Source organism: Dermacentor silvarum, chromosome 2, assembly GCF_013339745.2.
Source record: "Dermacentor silvarum isolate Dsil-2018 chromosome 2, BIME_Dsil_1.4, whole genome shotgun sequence".
NCBI classification, from domain to species: Eukaryota; Metazoa; Arthropoda; class Arachnida; order Ixodida; family Ixodidae; genus Dermacentor; species Dermacentor silvarum.
Genome location: NC_051155.1, coordinates 23505101 through 23521188, shown reverse-complemented (window position 1 = coordinate 23521188; position 16088 = coordinate 23505101). Strand labels below are relative to the sequence as shown.

Below are 16088 nucleotides of genomic sequence, written 5' to 3'. Positions count from 1 at the left end.
ATTTTCCCGGTATATTTCCTATCGTAGTTCCGTCTTCATTCACGCACCCCTCTCTCAAGAGTATTCCACCGTTCTCTATTTACAATGTCATGTGTACCACCTGTGGCCACAAAAGCTATGTAACTGTTTATTTTCTACTTCTGCTATTTCTATACACTGCATTAGCACAGCTTATCGTTAACCCAAAGAGGCCCCCGTGCCCCCCCCCCCCCTAAAAATTTGTAACGATGGACGCATGTATTGGCTTCCCTGATGGGAAAGAGAATGTGATGCCACTTTTGCACTGACTGCGAAATAACTTGTTAGCCTTCTACTCACCTCTTGAAGTGGAGGCCAAATCAGCCACTTACCTTTCCCAGGTAGGAATGCCAGCACAGTAGCTGGCTACACAGTAGCCCTACATATGCAGGGTTCAGTATTTTCGGTAAGGAACAAATGAAATAAAAACGAAAAGAACAACGAAAAATGTGTGGCAATATTTTGCTCAAGAATTTAGTTTTAACCAAAATCCGCGGTAAGTGAAAGCAAATTTACCAGTGAGCTAAGACAGCAATCGCCACGCAGCTGCGAGTCTACTTGAGCTCCAATGCAAAGAGCTTGGCGAAGTCAACGTGACGCTTTAGCCTGCCGCTCAAATAATCTCAACTTCTTATTTCTTGCTTTTGCTTGTCGCAGTAATGAAATTGAGATGCAGCAAGGGAGGCGGTGCTGGTACACAGAGCTCAGGTGAGTCCATGTCCTTGCAGTCTTGTTACCAGGATGCGAAAGAAAGTGAAATAAAGCCATGACAGGAAGCAACAGTGATGTTCTTTCCTGTCTTGGTCTTCCCTAACTTTGTCTAGTGTCTTATTACAGTGTAATAAGCATGAACCAACTACCCCAGCAACAAGTAGTGATATCTTAGTGAAACTGGGAAAGTTCAGTGATGATAACGCGGTGTTGCAAAAATATTTTTTTTTGTTAACAATTTGTTGGATCTCTGTGCCCGCATAAAATAAGGTCTCTTTCTATTTGTTCTCGAGTATTAAATGCATCCTTCTAATTCTTCCATATTAGCATCACCGGCTGGCAATGTGCCTTCCTATAGTGCTTCCCAAAAGCTTCGTTATTCTGTGTATTCAATGCAGCTACAGTGTTGAGAAGTAGGATGTGCATTGATACGACATAGCTCAGCATCAATTAATGGACCAGATACTTATCGAAAATAAGGTTTGACGTGAAAGATAATCTGCACAAAGAGACCGTGAAAGGCCTAAAAAAATATATTTAAGAAATTTTCGGGTGGGACTAAAGGCGCAACCGCATGCACGCAATTTTCGAGTGACAGTGACAAGCGATGGCGACGAGCGACAGGTTTTGCCGTCGCGGAGGGCTATCCGTCGCTGTCGCTGGTCGTGTCGCCGGTTTCTGGCCAGCCAGAAAATATCACTTGTCGCCCGGAAGTCAGCGCGACGACATCCGCTGGGGACAGCAATTGCACAACAACATGGCAGCAATCAGTCTGCCCGCTTCGATCTGAATTCACTCTTACAACTTGCTCTCCACTGTGACAGCAAAAAATAAATAGTACAATCAGTCATCGCTTCACCTAATCGCTAGCTGAAGACTAAGTATCGGCGCTCTCTTGTCGTTAATATTGAGATCGGTTGTTTTGTTTTGACGCTGTTAGGCCTGAGACGCCACCGAGAACCGAGAAAGTGAAGTTTTACTCGAACAGATGGCACCACGGCACCTTACGCTGGCGGCATGGGACGGAGTTCCACTGGGGATGATAGCATGTTTTAGCTAGGTCTAGATAAAACTTTGACCTTTTGATAAAATTCCGATTTCTTTATGCACGCACGATAACATTCATTTGCACAACAATGTAAAACCGTCGCTACTCTCTTTCGCGATGTCGGGTTCATGTGGTTGCTCCACGCCGCAACACAACAGCACGACAGGGTGTGCCTGTCGCGTCGCTTGTCGCTGGCGCTTGAATATCACGTGCATGTGGTTAGGCCTTAAAAACCAAGAACGCTGAACCCTAATCATGTGTTACCTGCAATATATCTATGCAACGAGTCAGAGCTTACGTACACCACAAATATACTCCATTTTTATTCGTGCTTGTAAAATGTAGCTCAATCGTAAAGTGTCCACAGACTATACTGTAACCCAGGAAGCAGAGTGACCCTGCAACACCGAACAGTGCCTTCACCCGGGTCGTCATCCACGACCCCAGCCTTCGCGCAGCTGGTGCCACGTCTTCAGGATAGGCTCCCTGCGCTTCCACATCTCCTGGCCATACAGCACGTAGCCCCTGCAATGGTGTGTGGGCACGTCGGGCTTTAAACAGCGAAAACACGGACTCTTGCAGTAAAAGACATCGGAAGCCTTCTATTACTTTTTCATTGTGATAGAAGGCTTCAAAATGCGAAAGCTCGTCAACTTGTCATTTGTGTCGTGGAGGCATGCAGACGCCTGCTCACAGAGGGCATACACACAGGACCCTGATATGCAGTCACACGCACACATGAATCGGGTGGCCTCATCTCCATCATCCCAATCTTAAACCGATTTTCTTGGGCATGGAAGAGGTCACAAAAATGTTTGAACAATTAGATAGTCCTAAAAAAACGCAAACAAATTTCGACTGTAAAATCAATTTAGCCGTTCCTCACAATGCTAGCAGCGGAATATTCGTTCACAGAATTTTGCTCTAGCTTGCGCTTCTCTGTAATACGATCTACTTGAAAGTTTGTCATGATCCGAGGCTGCGGGTGAGTATCGTGTATGCCCATAGCGCAGACCAATGTACCATTTTTGCTGGTTAGGCGTGACCAGCACCACACCATCACCGATGAAAGTGGTGGTTTGGTGCCAAGTCGACAAAACTCTTTGCAGCAGCTGCACGCATGCTGAAAACCAAGGAGCCCCCTCGACAACGAAGTTGACGGCAAGGAAACAGCTTGAACTGCAGCAAGTTTGTTTGTGGCAGCCATCCCATTGGACCACAAATATCTGTTGGATATCCAGTTTAGATCCGAACGTCCTAGACCTACACTGGCCATTCAGCGGACGTACATGGGACATCCTTTTTTGGCATTAAAGAAAGTTCCTTTTATTTTGTTCCTGTGGAGGTCCTCTGGATGTTCCACTTTGAATGCGTTAAACGTCCTGTGTGCGTTATCCTGTGGTCATCCTTTGAATGTAGGAATCTTTTCTACAAATAACGTACATCAGTGCGACTATTTTTCATTAGAATTTCAACGATGATATGCTGTGAACATATTGCTAACATCGATCAGTGCGACTATTTTTCATTAGAATTTCAACGATGATATGCTGTGAACATATTGCTAACATCGTATGTGCGTGGGCATGGTGCTTAACTATTAAGTGGACTTCTATGGGCAAAGAAGAAAACAAAATTATTAAGTACAAATAATTCTTCCAGAACTAAAGTTTCCTCTCGATCTGTCCTGAGCGAAACGAAAACAATTATGAACCCAAATCACCAGCTAATGAACATTACGTGGATACCGTTTTATCATGTTTTGGCCAAATTACATAATGAACAATTGCTGAGGGCATACAGCAGCCTGCCTCCAAGCCAAGCCCTCTGAATAAAACTAAACGATAGCCATATTTTGCCGAGCCAGCCAGTCGGCAAGGATGTCCGCGCTACAGTGTACTAGAATCTTCTAGTTCACTATATATACGCGCCACGAGCGCGCGCCGGCGTCGTCAATTGTTTTCTTGATTTTTTTTCTTTTTGTGCTTCCGCTGGCGTCATGACATTCGCGGTGCTGCTCACCGCGAGCAATGCCGCGATTACAAAGAGCGAACTGAGAGGGCAAGCAGCGAGCGAGGAGGGTGACAACCCGACTAGCACCTCGCCACCTGCGTACCGCTCGCCCCTCGTTGTGCGCCTCGCACTGCTCACAGCCTCGCGTTGATCCCGCCGCCATACAGAAGGCACATGGCGCCTTTATGTGCAGCTTTGTAGCTGTGGTAGTAGTTTTGCTGCTGTGTACGTTGGCGTCGTAACAGGTGTTCTGGGTGCCGTTCGGTGGCATGCGAAGAGCTCTCCTGCGAAGATGTGAATATTCATTTGTCAACTTCGATTTTCTTTGAAAATGGGAGGTACCGCCATTCGGCGTGTTAGGAAGCGCTTGGTAGTTTCCGTTTGCCTTTGTCTCGCGCTATCTGGCGCCGCCTGCATTACGCGTTTCGACGCGAAGTGTGTTGCGTCCTCTAGGACTGTACGTCTCCGAAAAGGCGTCTTGAGAGACGAAGAAATCGTTGGCGCTTGTTGAGTGCGCAAGCGAGCACCCGCTGGAGGATGAACGTCCACAAGAACCGCCAAAGCATGTAGCCGGAGTTTCCCGCGATGTTCCGAGCGAAACTGCATGACGCTGTCATTTGCGATGCAGTGGACTGCGGCGGGTATCGGCGTCCCGATTTCGCAATGAATCTTTATTATTCCTCTTGAGTGCATTTGTGCCAATTGCTTGAATTATTCCGCGAGTTTGCTTCAATTGATATGCCAGATGAGGTCCACGCTACAGCAACTGCAAACACGACTCATTTGTGGCCAACTACTACTAATTTTGCACAAGTCTGACTTGGCATGTGCTTTTTCATAGCAGCATTGCCTCCAAATATGCACTTGAGAAAGAGTAGTCCGGCAGTAGGGAGCAATTTATGTCAATTTGTTTGGTACATACCGCACACAAATCAGGGTAAACAAAATGTACTATCAATTCAATATCTATGCAAATGTTGAGTGCTGATGGAGATATCTGAGATTTCCTTAGCTATGTGACATTCAGTACATACTGTTACATGAGTACAGATGAAAACAATTTGTCCTGTAGCCTTTACAAGATGCATTGTGGTTTGTCAATGCTTGCTATTGAAGAAAATCTAGTTACTACACTAACAATATATGTGGGTTGATTTCAGCTGCTGCAACACAGTTTCCCCAAGGAAGCACAACAAATGTTGAAGATGCCATCAAATCATGGCTCAGACATGCACCGGAAAGGGCATCAGGCACCCTCAAACACAAGAAGCCTGCAACATCTGTTGAGGACTCAAATAAACGTACGTTTTTGAATGGAACTATTAATGCAATTTTCTTCATCTGCTTCTCAGAAGAGTAAAAGAGCAACCTTCAACTCTGAGCATTTTGTGCCCCGGTGCAAGTCTTTCGGTGCCTCGAATTTAAAATAATCTCTTTATTGTTCTTTGGACATGTTTTATTCTGTGGGAAGTGGGGACAGTTCAAAGTACAGGTGATAGCTGGTGTGAACCTCCTGCCCGGCCTGCAGCCTTGTTCGCAGAATTTTTTTTGCCTTGGTCAGGTGATAGTGTATGTATGTCTTGCTGGAGAGAATTTTAATATCTACTATATATAGGATGTGTAATAAGGTGGGGGTACACAGGGAAGATTGGGAGGGGTGTGTGCCAAGTAATTAGCAGCATTGGCAGCATGGCCTTGAATGCAGTGTACTATCGACCAAAAATATTTACAGACCAAGAGATCTGACAAAAGGCTGATAACTCGGCAGCCTCAAAACGGAGCCTGGTATTCCCATTTCCAGCTTCTACTTGTATATGCAAACATTGTGATGTACGGTTTTACTGGATTTTAAGGTCTGCTCAGATATTCAGCGTTTTCTGAGATCCCGTGGTCTGTAAACCTTTTTGGTCAATAGTACGTGGATGTACCTTGCAGCTGGGACTTGCATTGTAATTATGTGCATCACTTCACAGGCTTTCATTACCTTGTGAACCTTTTGGAGTTCTTAACGGCCATGAATGAGTGTATGCTTTTAGGTGCTAACTCATAGAAGCAGATGCAACACGACCAAGAGCAAAGGAATAACATGTGATAGGTGCAGTTGTTTTCCTGAATGTTGTATGCTGACAGCTAGTAAAAATGGATTTCTTTCTTGCCTTCCCATCAGATGCTGAATGAGTACCCTCCTTGCCCGCTGCACTCCAATCCCATGCCAGTGCCATGGCATTCGTGTGCCCGATTACAACAGCTACCAAGTAGCTAAATAGTACCTTCACAGCAGCATTGTTACTTTGTCTCTTCTTATTTTAGCATTGTCTTTTTCCAATTCTTTTCTACTGATGCTGTTACTGTAACATCTAAAATGCAGTGGAAAACTCAACTATTTATGACTTTTTTAATTCAAAGATTGTCTTTTCTAGGTATAAAGAGATGAACTACCTAATATTTAAGTAATATATTTTGTAAATGTAAGGGTTACATAAATTTCATGTCTAAAAATTTGTACAAACTGTTCTTTTTTTCTGAATTCAAGTTTTCTTTAGAGCGAGTGTACAATTTCAGTCACAAATAAAATTTTAAGATAGTATGCTTTAGGGGCAGCTCTAAGTAGTTTAATTTTTTCCTAAGCTACCATTTTTGTGTAATGTACCAAAAATAATATTTGGCCCTTTTTAATTTTGAGTTAAAGGGCAACTCCGGCGATTTTTCGATGTCGACGGATGTCGATGAAATTCGCTGGGTCTGTTCCTCTGAATACCTCCATCATGTCCTAAAAAAATGAGGCTTGAGAGTTCCACAGATTTTTTACAAATGAATTTAATTTATTGCCTCGAGCACCCTACCTTACCCCCTCCTCAGTTATAAGCCACCTTGTGTATGACGTCAGGAATGGTCCACGCGGAGCATGCCGGGATCATGCAGACGACAGCGACGAGAGTGTGCAGGAGTCGACGATCGTGAGCTAGCGCTTGGCGGGAGATGTTGCTGTCGCGAGAAGTTGCATTCCCTGTGGACGGGCAAGTGATGCGGGGTGGCAAGCGGTGTTGCATTGTTGGCTGCACGAACTTCAGCCCTCGCCATTCGCAAACACAGTTTGAGCCGATGCCGATCGCGTTCAGCCGAGGTTAAGCCTATCGCAGTGGCCGAGTTCGTGCGTCTGCTGCTGGCGGACCAGACCCACTGATATGAAGCTAATTAAGCTATTAGGATGAGGAAAGCTGCTTCTATAGTTCAGTTTTGACCATACGGATTTGAAAAAAAAACCATTCCTTATTTCGTACAGTGCACACGCAAAAAGCTAGAAGCGACAACACGACGCGCAATCAACATCCGTATACGTTGCCGTTCTCGAATGCGGCCAGTCGCACTCGCCGGCGCTTCCATAAATGAAATGTGACTACGCAAATCCATGGGTGTATTATTACCTATTGTTATGCTGACTCATTATTTAGCTTACGAGGTGCACTGTTTGCCTCGTATCCCAAATGGGCAGCAATTAAGCGGAGGCCCCTTCGATACAGCATGCGTAAACAACCGTCTCGTTCAACTGCCAACGATTTCATACTTCATGACATCGGCGTTTCCGCGAGAAAACTATACATTCTCTAAATGAACGATCATACGCGCGATGTCCCAATCTATGTCTACTTTACGGAACACTAATTGTGTGCATGAAGAGAATACGAAGAATGATAAGCAGGCTGCACAACGCTTTCCTACTACGGTCTCCCGCTCGCTGTTTCCGAAGGTGTGTGGTCGCACGTATCAGCGCGACCCAGAGAGATGTAACGGTGCTTACATGCACAAAATCTACGTGTTTTGATATTGTTATCAATATGTTCTGACATTAATTGATGTCACCGATGAGCGGCTATCTCAAGCGAACGACGTACGAGTGGTCGCTGTACCTGCCGATGTAAACAAATGCACAGGTCGGTGCTTTGGACTGTAAGCGGCGTCCTTGTGGGATACAAATGCGGAAAGTCGTGCTCCACATCTTACAGTGAGCATGCGAAGCGGTTCCCTGAGAGGGGTAAAACACCTAAAATAGCAAGCAGCACGTATATCAGTGGTTAGGACTACCCTTGGTCTTCATGTCGCAGCGCGATATGTTGCGCATGGGTGCTGGCTCTAGTGGTGGAGGACGGCGATTCGTGGCTATTGAATTCTTCTGACTCATAACTGTCACTGTTTGACAGAACCGAATAGGTGGTGCAGCTAACATGCAATGTCACCCGAAGGTCCCCGAAGCTCCGGCGCGGTCACGAATAAGCTGAGCGTCTGCTCGTCGCCGGTTTCGTTCACCCCGCGGGCAATACCGGCATGCGTTGCGCGCCTTCCCCGCCGGGGTACATTCGTGACGTCACATGCAGAGGTTCGCTCGACTGCTTGCTCAGGTTTCGGTTTCGTTTTCGCGCTTTTTTGCTTATTTAAAATTATTTTCGAATTTGCGGAACAATTCTCCTATCAGGTGCGTCACAGGAGGGTCTCGGGAACCTAAATATTTTATTAGCTCGACATGGTCAAAAAATCGCCGGAGCTGCCCTTTAAGGGAAGAAAAATAATTTTTTTATGCAAACGTTTTTCACTAAAAGCAGAGTGTCTATCTATAACAAAAATGTATGTCTTACAACAATGCACATAACAGCCAAATTTTGGCAGCGTTTTTCTTAACACCTGGATTTGCGCCATTCAATTAAGTTTAAGCTGCCCTCATAAGCTGAAAAATCTTCTTTTACCTAAAATATTGCAGGATTGCATTCCATTTCTTTAGACCTAGTAAAAACAGAATGTTTTCAAAAGAATTGTAAAGAACTTCACATCTCTTCCACATGGTACATTGCTGTGGATTGACCCTAATCATCCAGCATTGCTGCACTTTTGCTGTTTATGCAGTCAATTTTTGCTGTTATTGGTGAGTAATTATTCTGTCCGTTCTTTGCTATGTAACCAGCTCAACTTCATTGCTATCACTCTGCAGATAACTTTTAGTGCATATGTGTCCTAAGTTCTTGTGATTAGTGCTTCTTGCCACAACAGATGACTATTTTTTTCTGCTTCAGAGTTCTAGTCAGAGTTAAACCGGGGTTCTGATTTGTATGCTTTCTTTTTCTTATGTTAAGCAATGTGTCCAGTCAGTGCTCATTATCCAGGAAACACGTTTAGGTTTTTGATACCGATTCATTTCTTGGAGCTTTTAGTTTACTTTTTCAGCTGTGACTAGTCAGTAGTGTTAGTAGCCTATAGCACAAACAAAACAGGTCATTGTTTTGTTTATGCTACAGGCTACAAATTCAGGTACTAATTTATTTCTCTTTTTTATATGTGCTAAGCAATGTGTCTGATCAATGCTCATTATCCAGGAAGCGTTTTCATGTGCTTGATAACATTTATTTCTTTGGGCTTTCAGCTTTATTATTCACCTACGGCAGGTTCTGATCTGTAGCAGTTCTAGTCATAACAGGTGACATTGTTCATGCTAGAAATGTATTATCATTTTGTAATGGGCAAATTAAGATACTAATTTGTATGTTTCTCTTTTTTGTGTATTAAGCCACACAATGTGCCTTGTCAGTGCTCATTATTAAGGAAACATTCACATTTTCGATAATAGCATACCGTGAAAACCCGTGTATAATACGAGTTTTTTTTTCTAAATTTTACCATGCAAAATTTCTGCCTCATGTTATATGTGGATCCCAAAGTTTTCAGCGTAAAATTTGCAGTTTCGGGTTCGTTTTTGCTCACTGCTATCATCATCAAGACTCGTAGTGGAGTATGCGTCATCTTGCGCTGTCGTCGGTAGGCTGCTGCTGCTGCTTTCAACGCGCGAAATTTTGACCACGCTGAGAATCGGCACGTTCGCTAGTCTATCTCGCACGATGTCGGGACCGTGAAAGTAGTACCCAGCTGCCTTTAAAAGGAAAGTTATTTTAGCTGCCGAAGCCATTGGAAATTGCGCCGCAGGGCAGCACTTTGGCGTCACCGGGGGCAGCGTTCACGGCCGGGATGACATCCCAGCTGCAAAGTTGCAACGGCGGCAGATAAGCGCATTTGGCCTTGGCAACGCCGTCGCTTTGGGTGGCAGTGGCTCCCCTCGCCATCCCTCTCAACTCCCTCGCAGCTCTCCCCCACCTTCAACTGGCACCGCGCGCGCCCACCGCCGCTCCCGTCGGCGCGGCGCCAACTTAGCCCTTTCCCTGAAGTTTCGTTTTCTGCCGTTGTCGGGAAGTTGGCCGAGACGTCGGCTCGTACAGGCATGTTCCGGAGCGACAGTAAAACGGCGACCTTGCTATTTGAGAGTGAAATTGCCACCGCGCTTTTTTTTTCGTTTTCTTTTTCTCCGCGTGGCGTTGAGGTGTCTATCCTAAGCTTTTGCTCTATGGCGGTGTTGGAGCAATGCCGGTCGGAGGCGCCGCCGCGTGATTTGGAGCACTGCTGAGGGCATTGTCGGTGCGCCGTATGTTCGAATTAACCGTCGCAAATGCTTTCGCGTTCGAATTACCGGACGTTTTCGCCCATAGCAATACACATAAATTTGACGAGACCACAGCGTCAGTTCGAATTAAGCGTGTTCAAGTTAACGAGATTAGATTCTCAATGCTTTCTGTGGGTTTTCCTCGCTCGCATTATATGCGGGTGAGTGAGTGAGTGAAATAACTTTATTGAGGTCCAGAGAAGACACAGGGGACACCCCGCACCACCCGGCTAGTCCCACGTAGGGACCGGCAAGCCGAGCTTGACGGCCTGATCGCGGGCACACTGGACGGCCAGGGTTTGGTCGTTGAGTTCGGGTGAAAACTTTTTTTTCATTATTGCTACCCCCAAATAACACCTCGTATTATATGCGGGTCCGTATTATATGCGGGTTTTTACGGTAATTTCTTGGAGCATTTAGCTTCGTTTTTTTTTCCTGTGACAAAGTCTAGTCACAACAGCTGGTGATTGTTTATGCTACAAATTGAGGTACGAATTTGTGTCTCTTTTTTATATGTGTTAAGCAATGTGTGTGATCAATGCTCACTATCCAGGAAGCATGTTCATGTTTGGTATGAGATTCACTTGTGTGGGCTTTTCACTTTATTTTTCATTAGGACAGGTTCTGATCAGTAGCAGTTCTAGTCAACAGGTGATTTTGTTGTCAACAGGTGATTTTGATGGACAAATTAAGATACTAATTTGTATGTTTGTTTCTCTTTTTTTATGTGTTAAGTGAAGCAATGTATCCACTCAGTGCTCATTACTTAGGAAATACTTTGTTTCCCGATAAGAGGTTCATTTCTGGGAGCTCTTAGCTTAGTCTTTCACTTGGGAGCTCATTATTCAAAAAGCACATTCATTCTCTCCATATAGATTTAATCCTCGGGTCGTTCAGCCTGGTTAATTCTTACTCTTTTAGTCTTGTTGTTATTGATGTTCAGTAGCTCCCTCAGCAGTTTTTCAACACACATTTTACTCATGTTGATTAGTGTGCTTAGTGGTGGTTGCCTTTAAGCATTTCTAAAATTGAGTCTTGATGATCCCATCTGCTTTTGTAGTTACTTGCATTGCAATTTTTGTGTTGGCTGTTGGACATTTTCAGTTGTGTTTTGCAGAGTACTAACACTATTGTGATATGTCTCAGTTGAGTAAGTACACATTTAATTGCATTTGCCTTGTATTCTTCTCACCCTGAAAAGTGTTCGGTGCTGTATAGTAGTTTTCTTCTTAGTAATTTCGTTTGCAAATTCCATGTTGATGTCATGTTTTCTGTAAAAAAATGACGTGGTGACCTAATAAGTAGCATGGCCACTTGTGTTGTTTGAGCTGTACCTGTTTATTTTTTTTTCATCACGTTTATGTAATGACAGCTTGAACCAGCATTTTTAGTCATTTTATGTAGGTTTTGTAACAATATTGGCAAACTATATTGCACTGCTGTTAGTCTACTCTGATCAAATATTTTGATGTTGTGTTGCAATAAAATATTTTAACAAGATTTGTCTTGTTGATTATGTATTGAGCTTTGTTAATGTGCAGGACATATTAACAAAGCTCTTGCCGTGGTTTGTGAAGTACTATGATTTTAGTGTATGCATGGTATTTTTGCATGGCTGGCTCAGTAGCTGTTATTCTATCACGTAAAGTTTCAGTTTTCCCGAAATACACACAGGCAGCCAGATATGGTTAGTTTATTTCTTTTGCACTGCCTTGTACCCTTTGGCAAAAGTTCTCTTCCCAGTTCAGTGCAGTAGACTTGGTCCTTTGCTAAGCCGTGTGGTACAGTTCATGCTGTGGGCCCTGCTGATGGAGCACGGCAGGCTGATGACAAGCCTTTCAGTCCTGTGTACACAGGGTAATAAAGCCCCACTACTCGCATTAGTGTGGCTTCTTTCTGTACTCTAGTCAAGGAGATTCATAAATTGCAGGTATAGCTTGCACAAAGCTTCACTAAGGATTTAAAAGGAATGTCCCTGTGGAAAATGTGCTTCCAAACGTCCAGTGGACATCCTGCAATTGAAAATATACTCCTTCGGACATCCACTGGTCATATTGCTTTACAAATGTTCACGTCTAAACATCCAGTGGACATCCTGCACTTTACAGTGTCCTAAAGGTATACTATTTAGGACATCCACTGGACGTTTCGTATAGGAAAAGATTATTTTCAAATATCCTGTGGACATCCGAATATCCGATTTTGATGTACAATGAACGTTTTTTGAATGTGCTTTTTCTTTGCGTCGGACGATCCTACGGACATCTGTAGTACATCATTGGAACTTCTGGGATATCCGACGGATGTCAAAATATCCGTTGTTGGATGTCCTTTGAACGTTCGCTGGAGATCTGTGGTCCAATGGGATGTTTTCAACATCATGCAGACGTATATATAAGTCTTAAAAATCAACCAACGCAATATGTGATGTTCAAAATATCGACTGCCATGACACATTGGCTCTATACGGAGTAGGCGGTGGTGCTGTGGGGAAGCCCCAGTAATTGAAGGCAAGAAAAAGAGGTCGCCGATATGTATGCCATAAGCAACAATTAACAACTGCTGTAGGTTTTCATGCAAAGGCTGCACTTCTTTCTATAAAATTTTGGTCTAAACTTCTAGGTAAGGCCCATAACCAATAAAAAGTAAACGTGTATCTGCTTTGATAAACAGATACGCTTGCCACAGCATCAAGTTTAGCTCCATCTGCTGTCTCATTCATTGTCACCAGCACGTAACCACAAAGCCAGAACAGCTGCAGTCTGGTTCACTGCAAACACACTCTTAATAGATGGTCATCAGATAAAGCCGTCATGGGACGTCCGTTCAGACATTGCACAGTGCAAAAAGTTGCAGTATATACAGTAAACGCTAGTTAACTCGAATTCTGATATTTCGAAATATCTGTTAGGTCAAGTTTCTTTCTCGGCCATGGTTTCAACCCATGTGTTTTTCATCTTTCATCTTGAAAAGCTTTAGTGCCTGACTCCACCACATCTCAAAATCTCCACATTGAAAATACCAGGAAAAAGGCTACGGGGCAGCATCGCTCGCACTCGCTTTTTACCCGGCGGCAGCTTGGTAGCCGAACCGGATGCCATGCCGGGCCACGCTCCCCGCTTTATACAGAACACAATGTTGCTCCGTTTCGGCGGTTGCTCTAGGACATGCAGTGCGCAAATTGAGAAATGTGTTCGCAAGCAGCTGGATGTAATTTGACCATTTGAACATCTCTGTCTGTGGAAGTTTCTATTTAGTGTCTTGCTATTCCTTCGCAGTGGCAGTGAAATTTCATTATATTGAAATCATGTATAGACACACTTCGTTATATTGAGGTTCAAAATACATGGTGCTTTATGGACAAGAAGTTATAAAAAGTTAAATGCTCCATTATAACGAGAATTTTGCTATATTGAAGTTCATTATATCAAGCTTTATATATGTCGCGGGCACTTTGTCCCGTGTTTTGCATTTGCATTGTATCTCAACCATCAGCTGACGTGTTCATTATTAGAAATTCATCATTCGATACCAGTGCTTCCGACGACGATGGGATAGAAACAGAAATGGTGCGTCATCTTCATGATGATTTCTTTCTGTCGCTGCGTCCTCAGCAGTGCTGCTTTCTGATTATTATCGTGACGATGCCAAAGATTAAGTGTACGAGCACTCACACGCCGAACAAGGTGCCTCCTAAATGGGCCGCATGATCCAGTAGGCGCCACCGCAACAGCATACCAGCCGTGTCAAACACCAACACACCTTTCAATGCCTGCAGACCACACACCAGCAGAGTTAACACAAAAAAATGAACGTGAGGTACACTGTCACAGCACCTATTACAGTATAGAACACTTATAACGTAACCGCTTATAGTGCAGGACCGGATATAGCGCGGTCTTTTCAGACTCTCGTTAATTTTCCCATAGCACTCTATGTATACACGTATCGCTTATAGTGCAGTTGCGGGAAACGAAATACCGGTTACAGTACGGCTGCCTGGGAGTACGGAAGTCAGCGGAGACGGCGAACGCTCCCCTCAAATGGGCGCCCCAAGGAGTGCTCGAGGAAGAAAGAGAGACGAAGTGGAGGAGAAGGGCATGTGGTGCGAACGAACAGCCAGTGAGGCTGAAACCAGAATCTTGAGTGCGAGTCCTGAAATATCACGGCGCGCATAGCGAGCGAGGGCCACGAAACTGCCAAGGTCGGCCAACGCTCGCTTCACGATAACGGCAGTAAACGAAACTTCAGAGAGCGGGCGGCGCCAGCACGGCACGGGGAAGGGCGCATGAGGAGACCGTGGAATGCGAGGGAGGAGGGCGGCAGGGAAGCGGTTTTCGTCTCGGCAACTCCGCCGCTTCGGTGGCTCCCCTCGTTCTCCCGCGTACGTCCCTCACTTTCGATTGTCACCGTGCGCGCCCGCCGCCATGCAAGCGCCGCCGCTACAGCCGGCCCGGCGCCAGCTCCCGAAGTTTCATTTTCTGCCGTTATCGGGAAGCGGGCGTTGGCCGGCCTGGGACAGCGCTGCTGCTTCCCTCTGCATCATAGCCGCAGTGTGCAAGGTCAACATGTTACTAGAAAGTAGAGGAAGCATAAAGGAGAAAGAAGAGTTCACTGCCATTTTCTACGCGTGGCTACTGTAGCGTGGCTGAGACGTCGGCACGTACACGCATGTTCCGGCGCAATGCAGAATCGGCGACCTTGCCATTTGAGAGAGGGTGAAATTTCCGCCGCATTTCTTTTTTCTTTCTTTTTTTGTTTTGTTCGCGCGCGGCATTGAGGGGTCTCACCTAAGCTTTTACTCTATGGCGGTGCCGGTGCAATGCCGGTCGGAGCCGCATGCGTGATTTGGTTTGAATAAACGAGATTCGACTGTAAATTGAATGCAAACATTCTAGCAGCATTCCTCGACTGTCGCATACGCGTGGCGGCTCGGTGCACATGTTTTGCATATGTGCGGGCCTTGAAAATTGTTGCTTTGGTTATAGTGCGGTACGGCTTATAGTGCGGATATTCGCGACTCCGGCGACTTACGTTATAAGCGGTCTACACTGTACTAATGGGAAGCTCTGCTTTAGGAATACATGGGAACAGAGAAATAATTCTGTATGGCATCCTCTGAAATGATTCTCATGACATGTGTTGACCTTAAAAGATATGCTAAATCTACTGACCCTAGGGTGCAGACTTTTTTTATTTACCTAGGTCTTAAAATTTTTGACCATGAAACCAAAAATTGGAAGGCTTTCAAAAAAAGAAGAATAAAGCATCAAGTTTAGAGCTCTGCTACTAGGCAATAAAAATCAATATCACTATCCTGTACACTGCATATAATTGGCACATTTAAAGCAGACAAAAGTGACATAATTATACATCTCTCTGAAACATATCACTAATTTGTGAGCAGGACCTTTGCAAAACTTGAGTACATGATGCACAATTTCGTATAAGCTATAAGACCAATACTACTATGTGCCGGCTTGCTAAGTTCGCTTGGAAAAGGAGGTTGCCACCCACTGTAGTTTTCTGTGTCGTTGCTTGTGCTGCTCTGTTTCACATTTTAGGAGCGAAAAAGCAACACCCGTCACATGTTTGTTATGGCTTCAAGGCACGTCAAAGAACGATTCTCGCGTGCCAGGATGCTCAAATATACCTGCAAAAGCTTGCCGGCAACACGGTTCTACTCATTCTCTGCGAGACCTCCAATTAGCGGGAGCAATGCCATGAATTAATCACCGCTGTTCCACGGGAACTTTTTTGTTCTCACACTTTCTTTTGTCATCCTGGTGTTTGTTGCACTCCATCATGTTTACATGGGTA

At 44.7% G+C, this 16088-nt stretch overlaps 1 protein-coding gene across 1 annotated transcript in view; it reads right to left on the bottom strand.

Annotated features, from left to right (window-relative positions):
• Positions 1 to 2071: 2071 nt before the first annotated feature.
• LOC119441363 (presenilins-associated rhomboid-like protein, mitochondrial) overlaps positions 2072 to 16088 on the bottom strand; it is a 74270-nt gene continuing 60253 nt past the window's right edge. Inside the window, exons 8-9 of the mRNA XM_037705974.2 lie at positions 13943 to 14040; positions 2072 to 2302 (exon numbers count right to left, since the gene is read on the bottom strand). Of these exons, the coding sequence (XP_037561902.1) occupies positions 2209 to 2302; positions 13943 to 14040 (192 nt within the window). The 3' untranslated portion in view covers positions 2072 to 2208. The remainder of the gene's footprint in view (positions 2303 to 13942; positions 14041 to 16088) is intronic.